Here is a 20,573-nt window from a genome sequence, read left to right as displayed (position 1 = left end):
GCCATAAGCACCACCCAAAGAATATCTTGACTTACTGAATCGGTTTCCACACCTTCCATGTTTAGTTGTTTGAAGAAAAATGTTATTTCATCTGGTTATAGTTTGTATTTGCGTGTAGGCATCAAGCAGGCTTCAGAAAAAACATGGTTCCAGAAAGAAGATTGCACTCAATGCTCAGTTTCCCCCTTTGGAGTGGAGTACGTTGGAGAAATTCAGCATACAGTAATCCACCAACATCAGTAAAATACTGGTCTAGATGTTTGCTAGTGGTAGTGCTTTAGTATCCCTTGCAAATTAATACATAACTAATTCTGAAGCCCGTTTCAGTGTTCCACTGAAAGGACATCAGAGTCTGGCTTCAAAATGGGATTGTACGTTTGAAAGTTAAATGACTGCAGGCAAAGTATGGAACTCATGGGCTAACTAAAATGAAAATAATGGAAAGCATGAGAAAGTGAAGTGTTGCTGGAAGTTATTCCTACTTCTGTATTAAATCTGTTGCTTACTAATTTTTGGCTTGATATTCTAAGATCAATGTCTAAAAACACAGGTGGTTTTTTTCTTTAACCCCCTTTTTAAACCTACTTTCATTATTAAGGGGGACTTGTTTGTTTGTGTTTTTTAGGTAATTCTGCTCTTTTAAAGCAAGCTCTTCACACTGATATACCAATATTGTTTTGAGGTGTTAAAAGTACAGTAATACAAAACTTGTCATTTAAAAAAAAAAGTAAATTGGCACATTGTTGAAAAGAGTATTACTCAGTTTTCTGGTTGTTTTTTCTCCCTTAAGGATTTAGAGTAGAAGGCTGTGGAGAGCTGAGCTGAGTACATTTCGATTTAGATGTTCCAAGTTTTGCTTACAGGTCTGTATCTTCCTTTAAGGTTTCTAGTTGACTTCTTTTCTTGGTGTTGCACACTTGACTGTATGTGGCAGTCACTTGGAACAAAAGCCGCTGCACTTCTTGCAAGGATTATTTGAGGATTACATTCTTCCTTATCTGTTCAAACACATGAGCTGTTACAAGGATATCTCTTTTACTCTCTGTAGCCCTTGTATGACTTTATAGTCTGGTCTGTGATTTTCAGCATCATTATTTTTATGCTGTCTTTACTTGACCGAAGTTCGAATAATCTGAATACCTGATACGTTTCTGCCGTGGAGCCTGTTCCAGGTTATTAGGTTCTGTAATTCAAGATTTTCTCTAGAAATGTACAATGAAATTTTAATGGTGTTAGGTTTAAATTTGTTTGCTTTTTCTTTGTAGAACAGTAGTGAATGCAGATTCATCAAACATGTAAACTATTAGTAGTTGTTTAAATTTATACCTAGACACAAAAGCAGACCATCTTTTTTAGAGGAAAATACCTTAACTCTGTGCTATCATAAAAGAATACCATTTAGATAGACCAGTGGACATTTTTTAATAGGTTATATGGGAAGGGACATTTTTTAGCTGTGTGCTTTCAAAATACTGTATTTCAGCAACAGCCTGAGCAGGTTCTCATTTTACAAAGGGCTTAGAGGGAAAAGATGGTATGTGACAGGCTACTGAGGAGGCCTGGGTACAGGTGAAGGAGTGACACCAGTGCAAGAATGGGAAACCTCATGCGGGCATCTAATAATCTCCCTGCTCCTAATTCTTTGCAGCAGGATCTTTAAAGCAGGAGCAATAGTTGCAGTAGCATGTTCAGAAATGTGTGTGAATAGGAAACTCTCTAGATGGTTGATACGGGGGTTGTTGGAAATAAAGCCTATTATTTTTTAAGGTAAAATTTAACTTTCACTTCTGAAAAGCTGCTTTTGTTTCTCCCTTAAACACATGACTGTGTGATCAATCAGCCTATGGAAAGATGGTACTCTGTGGAGTTTTGGGAGCTGAACAACTTTCATGAAGACAGCAGAGCAGCTCCTTGCAATTATTTTGCCAAACCATGATTTTAGGGAGAAGCAGCTACAGTGTGGTAGAGCAAAGGAATAAAATGGGTTTGGGGAAAAATATCTTAAAACACTAGAAAAATGATGGGTTTGTGATTTTTTAATAGTGCTGTTACCAAATGAGTGACAGTCTAACACCTGTCTCTGAAAAACAAAATTAGCTCCGAGTTGCACTCCAGACTACTCCAGAGCAACTGGAAGTTTAGAGGTAGTAGGTTAAATATCCCTTTCCCCTCTTTCAAACCAAGGTCTCTCTCTCAGCTGATGTTTTGGGATGTCACAAGACACATGGTGTTGACTGCTGGCAGGAACGCAGCCAGCGGTGCAGCACAGACACCGCAGGCTCAGCTCTGTCTTTGTTTCCAGAATGACTTTGGTACCAAGACAAACTTGGGCTGGGCTGGAGGAGGAGGATGGCAGATGAGCCTTTGTGCTATGTAAGTATGAACGAGGATGCAGACCTCAGGCAAGTGCATCCGTGATTACTGTAATTTATGGTAATTAAGCTGAACTGTACCCGTAGCAAGTATCAGCCCATTTCCTTTGGGATTTGTTTCTTAGCCTGTTTTTTTGTGTGTGTTTGGTTTTGGTTTGTGGCTATTCATAGGTCAGTCTCTCAGTGTGGGAGTTAGTCATTGATTAACTTGGGCACTTTACAAATAAGCAACTTTTACAAGAATCTGCATGCCAGAGAGAACAGTCTGTTTGTTCCTGGAACCATTATGCAGGGATGCAATACATCAACACCTAGAAACTGAGAAAGAAACACAGAAGAGAAATACCTCCTTTAAATGGGGGGGGGTGGGGAGGTGTAAGAGGAACTCTTTTGTAGCTGCTAAAAATTAGCTTTCCTGAGAGATGGTATCTGGGAGCTAGAGTATTTTGCTCTTGTGTTTTGGCACTGGTTTAGATTGCTTTCTAGAGAGCAAGTGCTACTTTCAGAAATAAACTATTGGTGTTAACAGTCTCATTCCAGGAATAGAATACAGTATAGCATACAGGAAGGATTGTTTTATTTCTTTCCCAGATCCTGTAAGTTAGCTTCCAGGAAAGGGATTCTGAATTTAATTAATTGAGTGACACTGGTACCTAAATGGAACCTGAGTGTTGACATTGGAATGACCATGTGCAGTGCCTTTTGTCTCTCTCGCCCTCAGTCTCAGTTAAAAGGAGTTTTAAAGGGTTTGCTTCAGCAGCAGTTGCTTGAGAACTGTGGTATCATTGTCTTGATTAACAGTTACAAAATTGATGTGAAAACAGAGAATGCAATTCTGGCTTGAGATGCTGTAGTGTTCACACAGAGTTTAATGAATGGGAAATCATAATGAAGCAAAATGTGCTGGAATGCACAAGTGGGGTACTACTGTCCCCTGTGTTCCTTTACCTCTCTGAGTTTGATAGCTTTCATTATGCTTCATTTACCATCCTGTTATGTCACAAACACTTTACCACTGAATGCAAGAGAGTATGATTATTGGGTGTAACTTCATGGTCTTCTGCACAGGGAGGCCAGCTGGTTTACTGTGCTCTGAGCCATCCGGTGGATTACAACCATGGTTAGCCAGGCTCAAAGCCTGAGGGAGTGCATTCTGCCATGTGCCACAGCATGAGCCCAAGCTCAGCACCATTCTCTAGTGACTGCATACCCTCCATCATGTGGCAGAGCAAGCTTGTGTTTGCCTGCAGGAGTGCAGAAACTGATGGTAATAGTTCACATTAATTACTATTACATCTTAAAATCAATGTAACCTTGCTTAAGTTCATACATTTTAGCATGAGCTACTTCAGCAGAGAATGAAGTTAAGAATAAAGCACCATTAAATCTCACCAGATCAGTGCAGGTGGTCATTGTGCATATAGCAGCTGATGGTACTCAATTTCCTTAGAGCAAAGGTTTCCTTCCAAAGGCTTAGGGAGCAAAGAAACATTCAGAGAAAAAGGCAGAAATGCTAACTTACTGACAGGTACATCAGTGGCAAATTTCATAGATAACAGTTGGGGTGGGGAGAGAAAGAAAAGTTGGGGGACTTTGTCTTTCATACTACACAGAGTTGACAATTGCACAAATTCAGTTAACACAAAACCAGCAATTCCACTAAGGGTAACAAAAATAAAACCTATAAGCTAGTAAAATACTGAACTCTATTCTTCAAATGGCCTTTCAGTTGATAAGAACTTCCTCTGAAAGGAGAACCTTTTAACTTGCCTTCAGTTATAATGATGAAAGTAATCCTGGGGAAAAAAAGGATAAGCTTTATAATAGGTAACCACATAAAGCCAAGTATTTCTAAAGTTTAAATTGAATTTTTATCCTCCGAGGAATTAGTTTTATGAAATTAGACATTATTTTGTACATGTAATAATGTAACTGGCTGATAAATAAATATTCCCCCCTGCCCCTGGGATTTGATCTGTGTTATAATTCAGGTAAGAATTTGTGACACAAATAGATAAGCTTTCATATTTAGAATATTTATCATTATTCTCATTTATTTTTCTGGTTTCAGAGGAGCTGCTAGTTTTCAGGTTCTATGGCAATGCCAGTTCTTTTCATAAGCTAACAAGGGCTACTGCTGGTAATGTGTGTGTGTTGCACTGCGTTTCCTAAGTTGGCTAAATTTCAGTAAAGTCTGTGGAGTAGAGATGATTTAATGCATGCTTTTTAAAAAGTACCGGCTGTAAAATGTTATTCTGAGCTCCTTATTCTACAGTTCTCAGTATTTTAAAGTACCCCTGGTAATATGTTGCATTTACCACCCTGTATTACATATTTACTGTTCGGGGTGGTGCAGGGGAGTCGTACGGAGGCTTGGCAAAAGTGAGACTTTTCTAGGATGTGAAAACTGATTCCCTCATTCCCAAATTTTTATTTGTAAAATGCCACTTCTTAATGAGGGCTGATGAAGTATGTAGTCTTTCCTCTGGAACATTATGAATCATGAATAATTTGGTGCCCCCAAATCTCTCTCTGTTAACATCAGAGTATTAGGATCATTAGCATCCCTGATCCTACAATCTGAAGTCTCAGCATGTTCCCAGCAGATAACAGAGTAATAATTAAATCTCTTCAAGTAAGACTCAGTTGTGGGTAAATTCACTGCTTTGTAAGGGAAAAGAGCACGATCCCACATAAACTACAGCTAGGAAAAATTGTAATAGAAGGTCTCTGAATTCATTCATCAGGCTTATCTCCTTTTTTCCATTTATCTGAACAAGTAGTTGTTGAATTGTCTTATTTGGCTACCTGAATACAATATAGAAACTGAGTAGTGTGCTGTGGTTGAGGGACTTTTTGCTATACTGAGCTGACTTGAGTGAAACACTTCTTATTCAACTGCTTCTGTTTGCTTCTTTGTAATCCAAATGCCTGTGGATGAAATCTTGACTGGTAGGTCTTCATTTTCCTAGTGGCTAACTTCAGTTATAAGGAATAAGAAATCAAGATCTCTTGACTTACCAGCCTGTTAAAGAATGATGTAGAACTGAAAATCTACTTGGGATTCATCTACAAGGACCTTTGAAGTTTGATCAGAATGGAACCCCAGTTTTGGAGGAGGGAGCAGGGTGATGAAAGAGGTATACAAATACACAGGGAAAGAATGAAAAAAGGCTTATAGTACATTTTGAATTGAGAATTAGACACGAAGTTCTCTAGTGTTGGTAAAAAGCACTGAATAAACTTAGTCCCAAGGATTTGAGACCCATTTTGAATGGATCCTTGGACTGCTTTGCTAGTTACTGCATACAGTCTGATAAGCGTATCATTGGCTTTCCAAGCTTGTTCTCTTATCTGTTTTTTAATGGATACAGTTAGGACTAAATATTCATGTTCCTATTTTTGTAGCTTTTTCATATGGTTTTCACTTACAGCTTTTTATATGTAGCTGTTCATCTGAGCATTTTGCTGGCCTCTTCAAAAGTTCACATGAATTGAAGAAGCATACGGTTTTTTGGTTATTCTAGTTTGTCCTCACCATATTCTGTTCACATCATATTCTGTTCACATAGATATTCATAGCTTGACCTTGAATAATCTTTTTTTAATAATGAAATAGTAACAAAATAGGAATTGATACTGTTAATAATTAATGCTCTTTAGAAGTAGGTACCATACATACCTTGCAGTTACAACTAATTTGAATAGATTACATATTTTGTGTTAGTGATTCTCCTACTTAATATTTAACTTTCTACAGGTTTTCCAGTTCGTAATATCATCTGGTTATTGGTAACAGATGATGCTCATTTAAATCAAGTGTGATTCACCCTTTGTCATCATGTTTTGCAAGTAATCAATATGAGAGAATGTTAAAAGTACAGATTGCTATTACTGTTCCTTTTTCATTAAATTTGATGACCAGTGTATTTGGGACCTATTCGTCAGGAGTTTTTAATGTTGTCAAATGTAATGCTTTTACTTTATTTTGCTTAGAGCTAATTGAACCTTTTAGATCAGATCATGAGGTCCCAAACTGGACAGTGGGATAGGAAGGTATAGGAAAAACACCATAGATGGGTAGTTACAGTCTCCAAAAGATTTTGACTTAAGTGATTTAATTCATATGAAGATAGTTACAGACCAGGGTGGAGTTCAGTTCTTCAGGGTATGATATTAACTATTACCTTAATCATTTATTGCCTATATTCCAGCTGCTTTAGCAATTGCAGAAACCTACAGAGCATGAAACAGCTGGCCCCCAGTGTGAGACATCCCTAATGATGTCAGGAGCATAGTGTTGTCCTTAGAAAATGTACTGTGTGGTTGTGTAATTGACTGTACCATGCATACAACAGGTCAAGAATAAGTTCCACAGACCACTTAGTAATATTTTTTTTTTCATATTATTTTATGGATAAGGATATACACATATACCCTTAATTATTTAGAATTGTTGTCCTGGATATTTTCAAAGGAAAATAATCTGGGGATGGGAAGAACTGGTGGTATTGGGACACTTACATGGTCAACACCAAGCTTGGGAATTTGTAGAGCTGCTCTGTGAACTTCTGCCTTTAAGTTAATGAGAAACTTGTACTAGTAGGTTATTTGTTTCTGTAAGTACCAGCACTTGGAGGGGGGGAGAAGATGTATGCTTTGCTTTCAGAGATATTTATGGTGGAAGGGGAATGGTGAGGGACAGTAATCTTGGGTTTCATTGCAGGCTATGGAAAGGAGCATGTGGTAGCGGACACTTGTACTTCAGCCTGTTTTGTGTTCCACCCTCAGCTTGATTCTTCCTTTGCTATCCGTTTTAGCCTGTCTTCCCTCTGCCCTAAATCCTTACCAGTTTTAATTCCGTTTTCCTTCCATTCTGCCTGTTAAAGCAATCTTGTGTAGCCCTTTAGAAAGGGCTGTGCACTGTTCCCATTTCATAGAGCATAAACTATATTTGCTATGGCACAGTTGAAAAGCGTGGGCAGAACATCAGGTTATGTGGTGGCACACAGCCACCACACTTCCTTGATCTGATTTGTGCACAAAGTTGTTTCACCACCTTGATCAGTTCTCACTGGAGAGTGTCTGAAATTTGTAAAACGTTATAGCTGAAAATTCAGTGGTTTTGCAACAGCTGCACGGGTAGACTGCCTTTCTGAAATGGTTCTAATTGCATACATAGAAAAAACCTACTGTTTCAGCAGCGTCAGGGTAGCAGAATTACAAGGAAAGTAACTGTGCTTATGTAAATAGCTGTGCAAATGCATTAATACCTTAGATCACTTGCACTGTTATGTGATGCAGTCAGCTTGCATTTTAAGTATCCCTTATGGGTTTAGCTTTATATACATAGCAGCTAATTCAAAGAGGTGCTGTCTATGGCAAGTGAAGTTAAAACATAGCTGCCTTTGGATGCAGAAAGTGTCCTGCCTGGCTTGATGTTTAATTAGTGTGGAGCAAAGTACTCCATAGTTTTGAGAAAGGACTGCAGAAAGTACTGGTTCTGCCAGAAGCATTGGAAAGCCTTGATTAGTAGACAATACTGTTGTCAATGTGGTGCTGGTTTAGCAGACCTGTTTCAGCAGCATCTCTCTGCACACATTTAGCAAATATTTAAAGGCCACATTTTGTGTAATTGGTTCAGCCTTTGAAAATTATTAACTACTTTGTGTTAAAGGATGTACACAGCAATGCAACATTTTATCTTGACAATCTCATGCTTTTGTCTTCTACCAGCAAGGATGTATTTGTGGATTGTTTATTTTATCTCCTCAAAGAGTACTATACTAAATGCTTTGTAATCACTTTAGTACTGATGAGGTACGGGAAAGCATTTAATTTCCATGGCTTTGTAAAGATGGATTATAGAGGAGCTGTGGCAGACAATATTTTGTTAGCCAGGGAAATAAATGGAACTTTTCAGATCAAGTTACTTGAAAGTATGTGTTTCTATTTAACTTGAGTCTTTTTATATGTTGTGAATTCTGGCAGAGGTAATACATGCTTTCTGGACTAATCTGCAAATAGGACTGTGCAAAACACAGAATGAATGTTATTGGCAGCCATTCTCTATTATCACTTTGTAATCTTTTTCTGTTAATTGGCTTCCTTCCTTTTTTTTGTTAGCATATCATAGTTATTTACATTAATGGCAAAGTTGAATAGGCTTTGTTAATACCTAATTGCAGCCAAGGATGTATGACTTGTAAATGGTAAGTACTTTAAAGCATTTATAAACAAAATTTGGAGTCCTGATCTGGCTCGTCTACAGTTTCTGCAGGAAATGTATGCTCTGTGTGTCCTTCAGCTGAGGAAATTAGCTCCCTACTTCTGCTCTATCTGTCTGCTAAGCCAACTTAAAAGTATCAATAACCAGTTTATAGGGAAAAAAGAAAAAAGTATTTTGGTGTGGAATCCAAACGCGGAGTATTTTTTCAGAAAGCAGATCAACACTATCTAGAAAACTCTTCACTGCCATTTAACACAGCTCCGTGTTTTTGAGGTGATAATCAATGAGATGTAAAAGCATGTTTGTTAGAAATGCTAATGCTGTGTAATAATTACTTTGATAGTTTCAGTAACAAAAAAGTTTTGTATGAAATGACTAATGCTTTTATCTCCCTTTTTCTCTGTTCTAGGCTTAAAAGAAGCATAAGCGATTGGATTACAACTCTGATAGTTTGGCGCGCAAGTGATGTTAAAACAGTTTGAATGTATTGGAGCATGGCTGCTTCTTAAAATGCAAAAGTTAAAGGGAATTACTGCTTATCACACTCTACTGAATATTTGAGTTTTCTAGACATCCTGCATTTAACTGTGTCCTTAAATATCCATGATTAAGATCTCATGCAACCATTGTATATTCTGGAGTCTATTCTCCAAAAGAGAACTGTGCATTTAAAAAGCAGAAATGACTGTGTTTTCTCTTGGAACTTACTAAGGTTGAACATACTGAAAGATCATGACCAGCTTGAAGCGGTCCCAGACCGAAAGGGCTGTTGCCACTGGGGTATCAGTCGGGACAGATGGCACCTCAAAAGTCCACTCGGATGACTTTTATATGAGGCGCTTTAGGTCACAGAATGGCAGCTTAGGTTCTGCAGTCATGGCGCCAGTTGGACCTCCTCGCAATGAAACTTCCCACCATGTTACCTCTACCCCTGGAGTCCCTAAAATGGGGGTCAGGGCAAGGATTGCTGATTGGCCCCCAAGGAAGGAGAATATCAAGGAGACAAGCAGATCTAGTCAAGATATTGATGCATCAAGTTGCCTTGACAGCATGTCTTCTAAAAGCAGTCCTGGGAGTCAGGGAAGCTCTGTTAACCTGAATGCTAGTGATTCTGTCATGATAAAGAGCATCCAGAGCACACTTAAAACCAAGGCCAGACAATCTGAGAATCTAGACTCCAGGTTTCTTACACCTGATGGCTATCCCAGTTCCCCAAGGAAAGCTCTTCGCAGAATAAGACAGCGCAGCAACAGTGACATTACCATAAGTGAGCTTGATGTGGATAGTTTTGATGAATGTATTTCACCCACTTTTAAATCTGGACCATCTCTGCACAGGGAGTATGGCAGCACATCTTCCATAGATAAGCAGGGAACTTCAGGGGAAAGTTTTTTTGACTTACTGAAGGGCTATAAAGATGAAAAGTCTGATCAGAGAAGCCCAGCCACAAGTAAGCTCAGTGAACTCCTGATTGCCAGTGGAAGCAAGGGCTCAGGGTTCTCTCTAGATGTCATAGATGGACCTATTACTCAAAGGGAAAACCTGCGACTCTTTAAGGAAAGGGAGAAGCCACTTAAGAGACGCTCAAAATCAGAGACAGGAGACTCGTCCATTTTTCGTAAGCTGCGCAATGCCAAAGGTGAAGGGGAGCTTGGGAAATCTTCAGATCTTGAAGATAACAGGTCAGAAGATAGCATCAAGCCTTGGACTTGTCCAAAGTGTTTTGCTCATTATGACGTACAGAGTATTTTATTTGATTTAAATGAAGCTGCAATCAACAGGCATAATGTCATTAAAAGAAGGAACACAACTACAGGTGCATCTGCTGCTGCTGTAGCATCGCTTGTCTCTGGACCCTTGTCCCACTCTGCAAGTTTCAATTCTCCAATGGGCAGCACTGAAGACCTGAATTCAAAAGGCAGTCTCAATATGGACCAGGGGGATGATAAAAGCAATGAACTGGTGATGAGTTGTCCTTATTTTCGTAATGAGATTGGTGGGGAAGGGGAGAGAAAGATCAGCCTTTCCAAATCTAATTCAGGTTCCTTCAGTGGATGTGAAAGTGCCTCATTTGAGTCGACTCTGAGTTCTCATTGCACGAATGCTGGAGTAGCAGTTCTGGAAGTTCCCAAGGAGAATCTGATTTTACATCTAGACAGAGTGAAAAGATACATCGTTGAACATGTTGACCTTGGTGCATATTATTATCGAAAATTCTTTTATCAGAAAGGTAGGTAAATTTTATTTATCATTGTGTTTTATTAACGAAGATTAAAAAAGAAAATAAAATCCTAAAATATGAGAACTTTCTTCCCTCCATGTGAAGACTTGATGTAATGAGGACATAATGACCACTTGCAAAGTTAGCATTTACAATAGACATTTTGATATTTTAATCATCCATTTCAAAATGTGTGTGTGTATTTATTTTAAGTCAATATTATATAAAGATAAAAATCTGTTTTCCTCACTATTTTCATTATAGCCATTATTCTAGAAAGAAAATTCTAATTTGTCAAATTTTGTAGAGAGATCTCTGTATAACTATGTAGACACACAAGTGTGTTGCAGTGGCAATAATGTATCTGGAAAACAGTGCAGTTCTCTTAACACATGGTTCCACTGAAATGAAGGATTATCATTTCCATTGGAGGTGTGCAGGAAAAAAACCAGATCAAAGCTTTTTGACCTACAGAAACAAGGAAAGCCCAAACATTACCCAGTTATCCCCCCTCATCAAAATGCTGGCACCATGAGATGCAGATCTTACTGTCTCTTCTTCCTAATTCTTATAATGATCAAAAAGGAGTACAGAATAACATCTTTTAAAGTTTGAGAGTTCTGTCTGCAGGATTGCATGCCTTGCTGTGGAGTCTCCTGGTGGATAAAATTAGTCTAATGACTAACCTGAAGAGTGCTTGTTCCTTAGCTACCAATTATCAGATTTGGGTTTCATCTCTTTAGTGAAAGCAGCTCAAAAGAGCTTGTTTCCTGCAGATTAAAGAAACAGGGATGCCTGGTTAAAATAAGTGGATGGTCAGTTTAAAAAAACCTTCGCCTCGTTAACTGTTAATTATCTCATCCCCCATTTTGCCCTTTCTTCAAGATATGTCCATCTTTTGCGTCTTCCCTTCATGGTACGTTAGTTCAGTGGCTCTTGTCGTGCTTCCCATAGTCTCTGGTTTCTGCAGTCTTTCTGTGGCTGAGGGGTAACCTTTGCTGCATGTTTTTTGGGTACTAAACCACATTCTTTGGAGAGAAAGGAGTGAGGAAAAATGCTGGTTTCTTGAGAACAGCTAATTCGTAAGTGGAATGTAGGATGAGGTGTGTTTGGGAGAGCCTGAGATTAGAGAATTTTGCCTGTGATTACCTTCCTATCCATCTCCCTGAGTTTTGCAATCAGCAAATAGAGGTGCAGTTTCATGTTACAGCTGACCTGATTTAACAGCATTACAGCACAAAAAGGGAAAGACTATTCCATCCGCCTTCCTTGTGCGAATTTTATTGTTTTCTGAAAACTTGGTAAGCCTGTTCAGTTACTAACCAAGTAGAATCTTCCCATCACAATATTTTAGTTGTCTATTGCTAGGTTATTTCTCTCTAGTTTTAGTGAGGCAAATCAACTTTCCTTGCAGTCAGAGAAGTGCCAAAGCCTAGTGCCTGGTAAGCAATAAGAGTGAACAGTGGAAGAAAAGGGGTGGGATTTCAGCCCTTAGACAGCAGCACTGTATTAGTTTGGTTTATCCTTAAGGGAAATCACACCCTCATGCTACTGCAATGCCAGTCACCATTTTATCGCCATTTCTTTCTAGTTGCAGTTAAGATTAATTAGATAAAACTGGCATAATGTAGTCCTAAGGGTATTGGTGAGGGGTAATCAGATATGAAAGTATCAGTATATGTATGGAGTAGGTTTGGTTGAGAGAGAAAGCTGTGATTTTTCTTTCCTGCAAGCCCTAAAACTGGATTTCAAATTCACTGTGCTCATATTCAGTCCAGCAGGCACAAGCCAGGGGCATTGTTTCTACCAGAGATTTTTCTGTCTGAAAAGAGGTGTACTTCAGAAGCCTCATCAGATATGCCCAAACCCCACAGTTCTACAAGTACCAAACACATTTTATTGACCAACCAGTATACCGTCTTTCCCCAAGCAAGCTTCAGGCAAACCTGAAAGAGATGGCGTGGTGATAAAACTTGAAACAACATAATAGGAAATAAAAGTCAAGGAAGTCAGTTGTAATTGAATGTTTTTATAGCATGAAGCAAGTAATGATGCATAAACTTCCTTGTTTGAAGAGGAGGTTGGATCTTTATGATGTTATGAATGGAGTATGTAGTGACAAAAGACAAGTTTCAGTGGTATTAGTTAGTCAAGTCAGCAGGCCTTGGGTAATTTTGGTGTCTTAATATGAAGCAAAGGATTCTGTTTCAGCAATGATAACTTTTAAAGATCTCAAGCCAGGAAAATGTCACAGAATTGGGGAACTACTGAAGCACTCCTGGAACTCAAAAAGAATAAAAAGTGATGACCCAGAGAACTGTAATCCTTTAGGTTTTCATTCCAACTTGAAATAACCAAGATGGTAATTTGGGACTGTATCAACAAAGAACTGTCAGTTAAAACTCATTAATGATGTCAGTAAGCATGATTTAATGAAAAGTAGGGCTTGTCACAGAAAACTCTGCACTGTTAATCTTTCGTGTCTTAAAAAAAGCCATTGCATTGATATAATCCATTTTAATTTCTCCAAGGTAATTTGGTGAGATGCTGATGGTGACTTTACTGAAATCTTTAATTATATGGATGTAATAACTTGTTCTTCACAGGTATTGTTTTGTGGGTAATGGCTGCATCTCAAACTTTGCAGCATATGGGGGAGCTGGAGTATTACTAATGTGGTCCAACTTAATTGGAATATCTTTAGTTAGTGTAAAATATTTGCATGTGACATTTATGGATGAGTCTCAAAGGTCCATCGATGCATGCAAGCGGATGCGCATTTTTATGTAAAGGAAATACCAAGGTGAAATCAACATATTAATTGACCCATTGGAGAGCAGTGGTAAAACTATTGATAATGTTCTGGCCTGGTGTCCAGACTTCTAAATGTGAAAATACTGGTAGAGACAGTTTAGTGGAAGTTAGACAAATGGTACAGATATTGGGAAAAAAACATCATAACATTAATTCCCAAGGTTGGATTCAGCTCCCCTGCTTTATATCTGAGCTAATGGTGCAGACCCCCTACGTACTCAGAAATAAACATTACAGGCTGATACACCTTCCTTCAATTTGCTACAGGAGGTTCTTATGCAACATGGGGGATGTTTATACTTACAGGAGATGAATGCTACTCTTGTATTTGCAACGGGACTATTTAAAGGTGTATTTCAAAAGGTGTGATTGATAGGGGGACTTAAAATTGGAAGGTTTTAGTCGTTTATAAACACTGAGATATGTGGTAATGCTAGTGCTAAAAAAACAAAATGGGGAAGCCAGCACAAGAACAAATTCGTGAAAGCTGCACAAATTTGGCCTTGAAATAAGACTAAGCTTTGACCAAGAAGGACAACTATACATGGGAAAAACTTCCTAAAGGAAGTTGTTCACTGTTTGAATTTTACATGACAGTAAAGGGAGGAAGCAGAAGATTTCAAGAAGCTACATGTCAATTGTTTTGGGGCTTTTTGGACTATTTTACCTTGTAGAGCATTCTAAATTCTTTTTTTTGTCCTATGACTGTGATGAGTATAAAACCTTGCAACTAATCTTCTAAGTAAATACACCTTAAGAGAGTTGATGAGCTTCAGTTTGATACAGTGTATTTTTTGATAGAAGGGAGGAACCTTTCAGGCCGCCTTAAGGAAATGTAAAAAAGAAGTTACCTTTTTGTGTGAGAAAGTGAGATTCTTACTTAAATACATAACTTTTTACACACCACAATTCATTTCATACTATTGACTGCAATGCTTCAGTTTATTTAAAACAGAAAGGAGAAAGAGAAGCAAAATCCTTGAACTTGCTGTTTCTGGGCATAAAATTACAGTTCCCAAAGAAGGAAAGAGTTGTCTTAGGTCAACCCAAAACTTCTATCTCCTGGCAAAGGCCAGCAACAGATACTGGAGGAAGGAGTAAGAATAGGTAAACATGTAGCAGTACTTTCCAGGCAAACTTAGCCAGCCATCTGGAGATGTGTAGATAATGAACTACTTAACCTGGTGATAGTATCATTTGTATTTACTAGTCTTTGGACTTGTCCTATGGGCATTTATCCAGTCCTCTGTTACCCTGAATAAACTTTCAGCTTTCAGAGTACTCCTGCAGCAGCAAGGAGTTCTGCAGCTTGGCTACAGTGGTCATTAAAAGCCAATTTTTACTGGCTTCGTCTCCTGGCTTCCAGAATGAAAACTGGGGTCATCAGATTAACCGTCTCGCTGCTAGGTGAGAAAGTTCATTTTTCTCACCTTACCTTGCTGTGTGTTATTCTAAAAGCTTCGACCATCTTATTCACCCCAATTATGTTTTCTTGCCCTTCTCTGAACCTTCTCCCATTGAGAACAGGGCATAGCATTTAAGACACAAGCAAGCCACAGACTTACATAGTACAGCAATGTTTTCTGTTTTCTACTTAAAAATTACAAATGTCTGGCCATAACTTATAACCAAGACTTGAATTTCTTTCCCATATATGGTAAAAGCTTCTGGATGAAGCCTTCCAAACGTACATTTAGGTAACAGGTCAATCATTAGCAATAAAGTATTTTTCAAGGAGAGCCATGCTTATTAGCCTGTCTATGGCTTGATATTAAAGATTTATTAATACTAAAATTAGAGGGATGGAGAAATCTGTTTCCATCAGCTTCATAGAACAGAGAATCATAGAATGGTTTGGGTTAGAAAGGCCCTTAAGATCATCTAGTTCCAACCCCCCTGCCATGGGCAGGGACACCACACACTAGACCCTGTCACCCAAGGGCTCTGCCCAAGCTGGCCTTGAACACTGCCAGGGATGGAGCATTTACCACTTCTTCGGGCAACCTGTGCCAGTGCCTCCCCACCCTCACAGTAAAGAACTTCTTCCTTATATCAGCTTGTTTAAGTGCTGCTTAGAAAAGAGAGCATATCACTCTGGAGGAGCTCTCTGTTCTCTCTGTCCCCTCAGTAGAGTCTGGGAATTACAGTTCTCATGGGAAGAACCAAGAGCATCCATGTAGCTTCAGTAATCATCGGGCAGCAGTCACTGACATCATTACCATTTAGGATAAATTTGAGTTACTGGCTCAGAATGAAAGACTTGACTGAGAAGCAAATGGGTTCCTGAGGTGGTTTTATAACGAATGAGCTGTTGGTCAGCTTTCTTTTAACTGCTGGCAGCCAGTAAAAAAAACCCCTTTGCTCTAATGCTTTAAATTGCTGCATATTCTGTCCCCAGATCCATACCTTTCAGATGTGTGGCTAGACTTATAGAAAATTTACAGTTAACAGTCTGGCCATGAGCAACAGTCTGAAGACATTGTAGGACTGAGGTCTAATAATGCTGCCCTCTTGATTCCAGAGAACATCTGGTAAGAATTTACCAGTACTGTAAATGCTGTGGTAGGGTAAGAGCAAAATGATTGATGTTGAGTTTCATTCTGAAGCAAAATGTTTCAGACTTTTACTTCTAGTCTGATTACACAGAATACATCAATTGAGCATGATATCCAAAGGTAAATATGACAAAAGCGCAGAAGCAGCTCCTCACTCAAAATCAAGTGCATTTATTTGGATTCCTTTTGCAAAGGAAACTCGTAAATATCTGCCAGGAAAATGAGTGGTTTTGCCTAGGTTTTTCCACTGGAAGTGTCTTTTGAATTGTATGATAATATTTAACTGTTCTATAAAATGTATTAGCTTTTTTATGACCAGGTACAAGCAATTAATTATTTCTTTTTGGCATGGATTTATACTTTAATTTATGGCTGTTGCTAGTTGTCTCCTGAATGCCTTTTAATTAAACAATTTTTCAACAGTAATTTAAATGAAATAATGTCAAGCTTGAGAAGTGTTGCTTTCAATGAGGTTCTGTGTGGGGTGGAAGTAAAAGCTGTCTTCTATGCTATTTGTGTTTGACATAAAATTCTTGAAGTATAGTTGTAAAGTAGCCCTTGCTTTTTCAATAAAACCCCTAATTAACTACCTTTGGATTGGATAGTAAGCTTTGTGCCCTAAAATTCTGCTACTGCTTTTCCTGCTACAAGAAAGAGAAAATGTTGGATGCAAGGAAATCCAGGGTGTAGTGGTAAATAAGGTGGAGATACAAGATGATCTGTACCATAGGCAAATGTAGTCAGACATGGGGGAGTATATACTGTAGCTTGCACTTGCAGAATGAATACAGAGGTGGGTTAGAGGAGGTCAAAGAGGATACAGACAAAGCTAAAGAATGAATGTGTAAGTAGAAAATACGAGTAGAGGGGACAGCAATGTGGATAGAAGACTGGGGGAGGTGTGGATAGAAGACTGGAGGAGGTGTGGATAGGAGAGCAAGAAAAAAAATGCCTATTGTGGAAAGAAAGGACAAATGATAAAAGACATTTCCTATTAGGATAGAAGTGTCAAATTCCACACCTGTTTGTGCATTTTTCCAAATAAATAGGAACTATACAAAAAGCTTTATCAAATGATACAGAATGGTGTGTGTATTTTCATGCAGCCTCAAATGTTTCTCTTACCAGCCTTCCTAAAGGTGTTTTCAAGATGTAGAATAATTTCTCCTGAGAAAACTCTGAATTTCAGAGTTTGGTTACAAGATACACAAATTTTATCATCCATGCAGCTGTCAGTGCAGAAAACTAGTGTAATTTTTGGACCTTTCCAGTATGTATTGCCAACATATCTTTTTTATTTAAAATTTTCTATTGTATAAGCAAAGGTATGAATGCTTCAAAGTCACTAAGCAGTTTAGTGTGGAGATGGCCAACCTGTCTCAGGTTTTGGAAGCTGCAACATGCTAATAGAAAATCGATGTCACTTTCTCAATGACTGTGCTTCTGCATTTACCATCTCTGCCATAAATGAACCTTTTTGGTGAGCTACGAACATCCTGAAATAAAGCAAGTTACTTGATGGAGGCAGAAAAAAACCTAGGGTGCTAATAAGGTGGTTTGGATTTCAAAACAACAGAAGATCTCTGTGGCATTTACAGGGCTTGTATCAGTGGAGTAGTATAAAGATTTAATTAGGCGTATATGGACGGTCTAATTTATTCGTAATTTCCCCACTCATGACTAATTCAGTCACCCAAAACTTACGCCAATATTTACAGGATATTCCACAAGATATTAAAAGAATTTTGAATCTTAATTACCTCTGTGCGGAGCCTTAGCTTCTAATGACTTGCAGAGGAATTTGATAGAAAGCAAGATTCATAATGCTGTGAGCATGTTTCTTTTATGCCTTGTGTGCTCTGAAATCTTAAATTGAAAACATTGAGGAAAGGGTAATGAAATACCAGGTACCGGGGAATAGAATAGGGCCTCCAAGTGCTTAAAGTGTTGGACAGCTGTGCTAAGAGGTGTAATTCTGGGGCACAAGTAAGTTCAGAAGGAGAAAGCACCTACTTGAAAGGCATTTAATGTGTTGGAGGAAAGTATAGCAAGAACTATAGCAGTAAGTATAATCTTAAAAATAAATAGAATAAAAAATGAGGCACTCAAATGTTTAACATCACAAGTGATTCATTCATTGGAGAAGTGACTGCCTTTTGGATATGACTTTGGATAGAGTGTATTTCAAGATCTGGTTTTGGTATCTTTAAAGATTCATTTCTTAATGGTGATAGCAAAATATTTTACATTTTCTCTCTGTAATGCAGTAGTTCATATTAGACTGCTCTTAAAGGTGTTGCTTTAAAATGCTGGTGGTTTTAAGAATACCAAGTAGTCTGTATATAGTAATTCAGGAGGTACAGCCATGTTTCCTTTCAGGGCAGTTACTTTTTCAGTTCACTGAATTTCACATTTATTCTTTGAATTGTTGAATTTTCAGATAGCTCTAACTTTCTATTTTTGTGCATGAATAAATTCATTCATTTGTGCAGATATGCAGCGTATGGAATGCAATGACCTAGGGCTTGTTTTTCTTGTACAGTGCTTGACTTCTATTTTGTGACAGTTTGTAATAAATTTTCCATTCAGGTATTGTGTGTTTAAATTCAGTTGTCATTTGATATGTGCAGCTTCACCATGCCTTCGTGGTGATGTACCTCTATAATCAGTCAAGATGGTTCATAATGCTCAACAGGCTCAATAGAAGAGCCTTCAACACCAGTCTCTTAAACTGTTGAGCTTTAATTTTTGTCATGCATTTTTCTAATTTTTTTCATGTAAAGTTGGGCTTTACATGTATCTTGGTGTATCTCAAATAATCAGCTGTTCAGCTAGTGAGCAGTTTCTCCAGCTCTGTATTCTCTCTGCCACCTTCCCAACTAGGCTACTTTTAGACTCAACTCTTAGCACTTTAAATTTAAACGCTTGGGGTTCTTCAACATTTCACTGTTAAATATTTATGCGAGTCACTTTGTTTCTCACACTTTATTCTATTGCTCTGTGGTACTGTGCTTTGATCTTTATTTTTCTTTTCTTTTCTTTGTTTTTTTTTTTTGTTTTTTGTTTCTGTGTTTTTATTTTTTTTTTTTTTTTTTTTTTTTTTTTTTTTTTTTTTTTTTTTTTTTTTTTTTTACTATGTACAAGTCATTAAGTTCTTTTTCAGCTTCACCAGTTTTCCCCTTTTATAATTAACTTGTTTGGCTGGTTTTTGCCTTTTCCATACAAAAATAAGTAAGTTGCATCCTTTGCAAGTACAATTGTTTGCTGCTCCCATATTAGCATAGAGTGGCGAGTTTCCCACTTTGATGCATTTGGCTTCCTTTTTACTTTTAAGGGAGGGTAGGATTGTTTGTGCTTATTTAGCTCAATGTGAGTGAAACTGATTTCGATATAGGAGCCAATGTAAGAGGTGTATCCTGGCTTAGGTCTGTTTAAGCAGAGATGCAATGTTGAATTTCAGCCTTCTTGTATGAACAGAGCTTATTAGAGAACTGAAGCATGAGAATGAAGGCCTTGTACCACTGAAGACATACTCTTACTGACTCTACTAGAGCTGGCGATTTATATCAATGTAACAGCTAAGCATGAAAATATAGTTGAGGTGTAAGAAAAAAGAAAATGGACTTTCATTTCTGTTGTTTTTATTTTTGTTATTATATTTTATTTTCCTTTTTTTCATTTTCTTTTTTTTTTTTTTTGTTTAATGCAAGAACACTGGAACTATTTTGGGGCAGATGAGAACCTGGGTCCAGTAGCTGTGAGTATTAGAAGAGAGAAGCCAGACGAAATCAAAGAAAATGGACCTCAATACAATTACCGGATTATATTCAGAACCAGTGAGGTAAGCAGTTCAGGAATGATAATAAAAGAATCTAGAAGTGAGTAGGCAAAACCAGGGGGTATGTGTGGGGTGTGTGTTCTTTCAGCACTGATAATAGAATTTTCTCCTGTACATATGTATAATCCAGGAATCTCCTGAGAAGTTGCTCCATAACATCCAATACAAAGTTAACTGTGAAGGTCGGTTTGGGTAAAGTTTGAGAAACTTACAGGAGCTGTATTAGCCAGAAGCAAGCAAAGACAAGGGAAATTACAACCTCCACTGTTACACATAACGTTGTTTAGACCTGAGAAGTCTACTTACATACTTTGCATTGCTGTGCTAGAAATACTACTAATATTTTCCAAGCATTAGTTTCCTGTAAAACTTAACACTGTTGAATCATTTGAAATATCCTGACTAATGTTAGCTATCAGAGTCAGTGACATCTTGTGTATCAGTGTCTGTTTCATGCAACACAAGTTGCTTAATGTCCTCAGTCTCTACTGAGAATTGTAAAAAGAGTGTGTTTTGCTCCGGTGCTATTGCTAATCAACCTTTT

The 20,573-nt window shown here is 38.0% G+C and overlaps 1 protein-coding gene across 1 annotated transcript in view; it reads left to right on the top strand.

The window, feature by feature from the left end:
• Positions 1-9,016: 9,016 nt before the first annotated feature.
• The window catches only part of SIPA1L1 (signal-induced proliferation-associated 1 like 1), a gene marked incomplete at its 3' end in the record, with an annotated part of 52,651 nt that continues 41,094 nt past the window's right edge, over positions 9,017-20,573 (top strand). Inside the window, exons 1-2 of the mRNA XM_010012996.1 lie at positions 9,017-10,831; positions 19,902-20,032. Coding sequence (XP_010011298.1) covers positions 9,334-10,831; positions 19,902-20,032 — 1,629 coding nt within the window. The remainder of the gene's footprint in view (positions 10,832-19,901; positions 20,033-20,573) is intronic.

Source organism: Nestor notabilis, unplaced genomic scaffold (genome assembly GCF_000696875.1).
Source record: "Nestor notabilis isolate BGI_N333 unplaced genomic scaffold, ASM69687v1 scaffold14064, whole genome shotgun sequence".
In the NCBI taxonomy this organism is placed as follows: domain Eukaryota; kingdom Metazoa; phylum Chordata; class Aves; order Psittaciformes; family Psittacidae; genus Nestor; species Nestor notabilis.
This window is presented reverse-complemented; position numbering and strand designations above follow the sequence as displayed.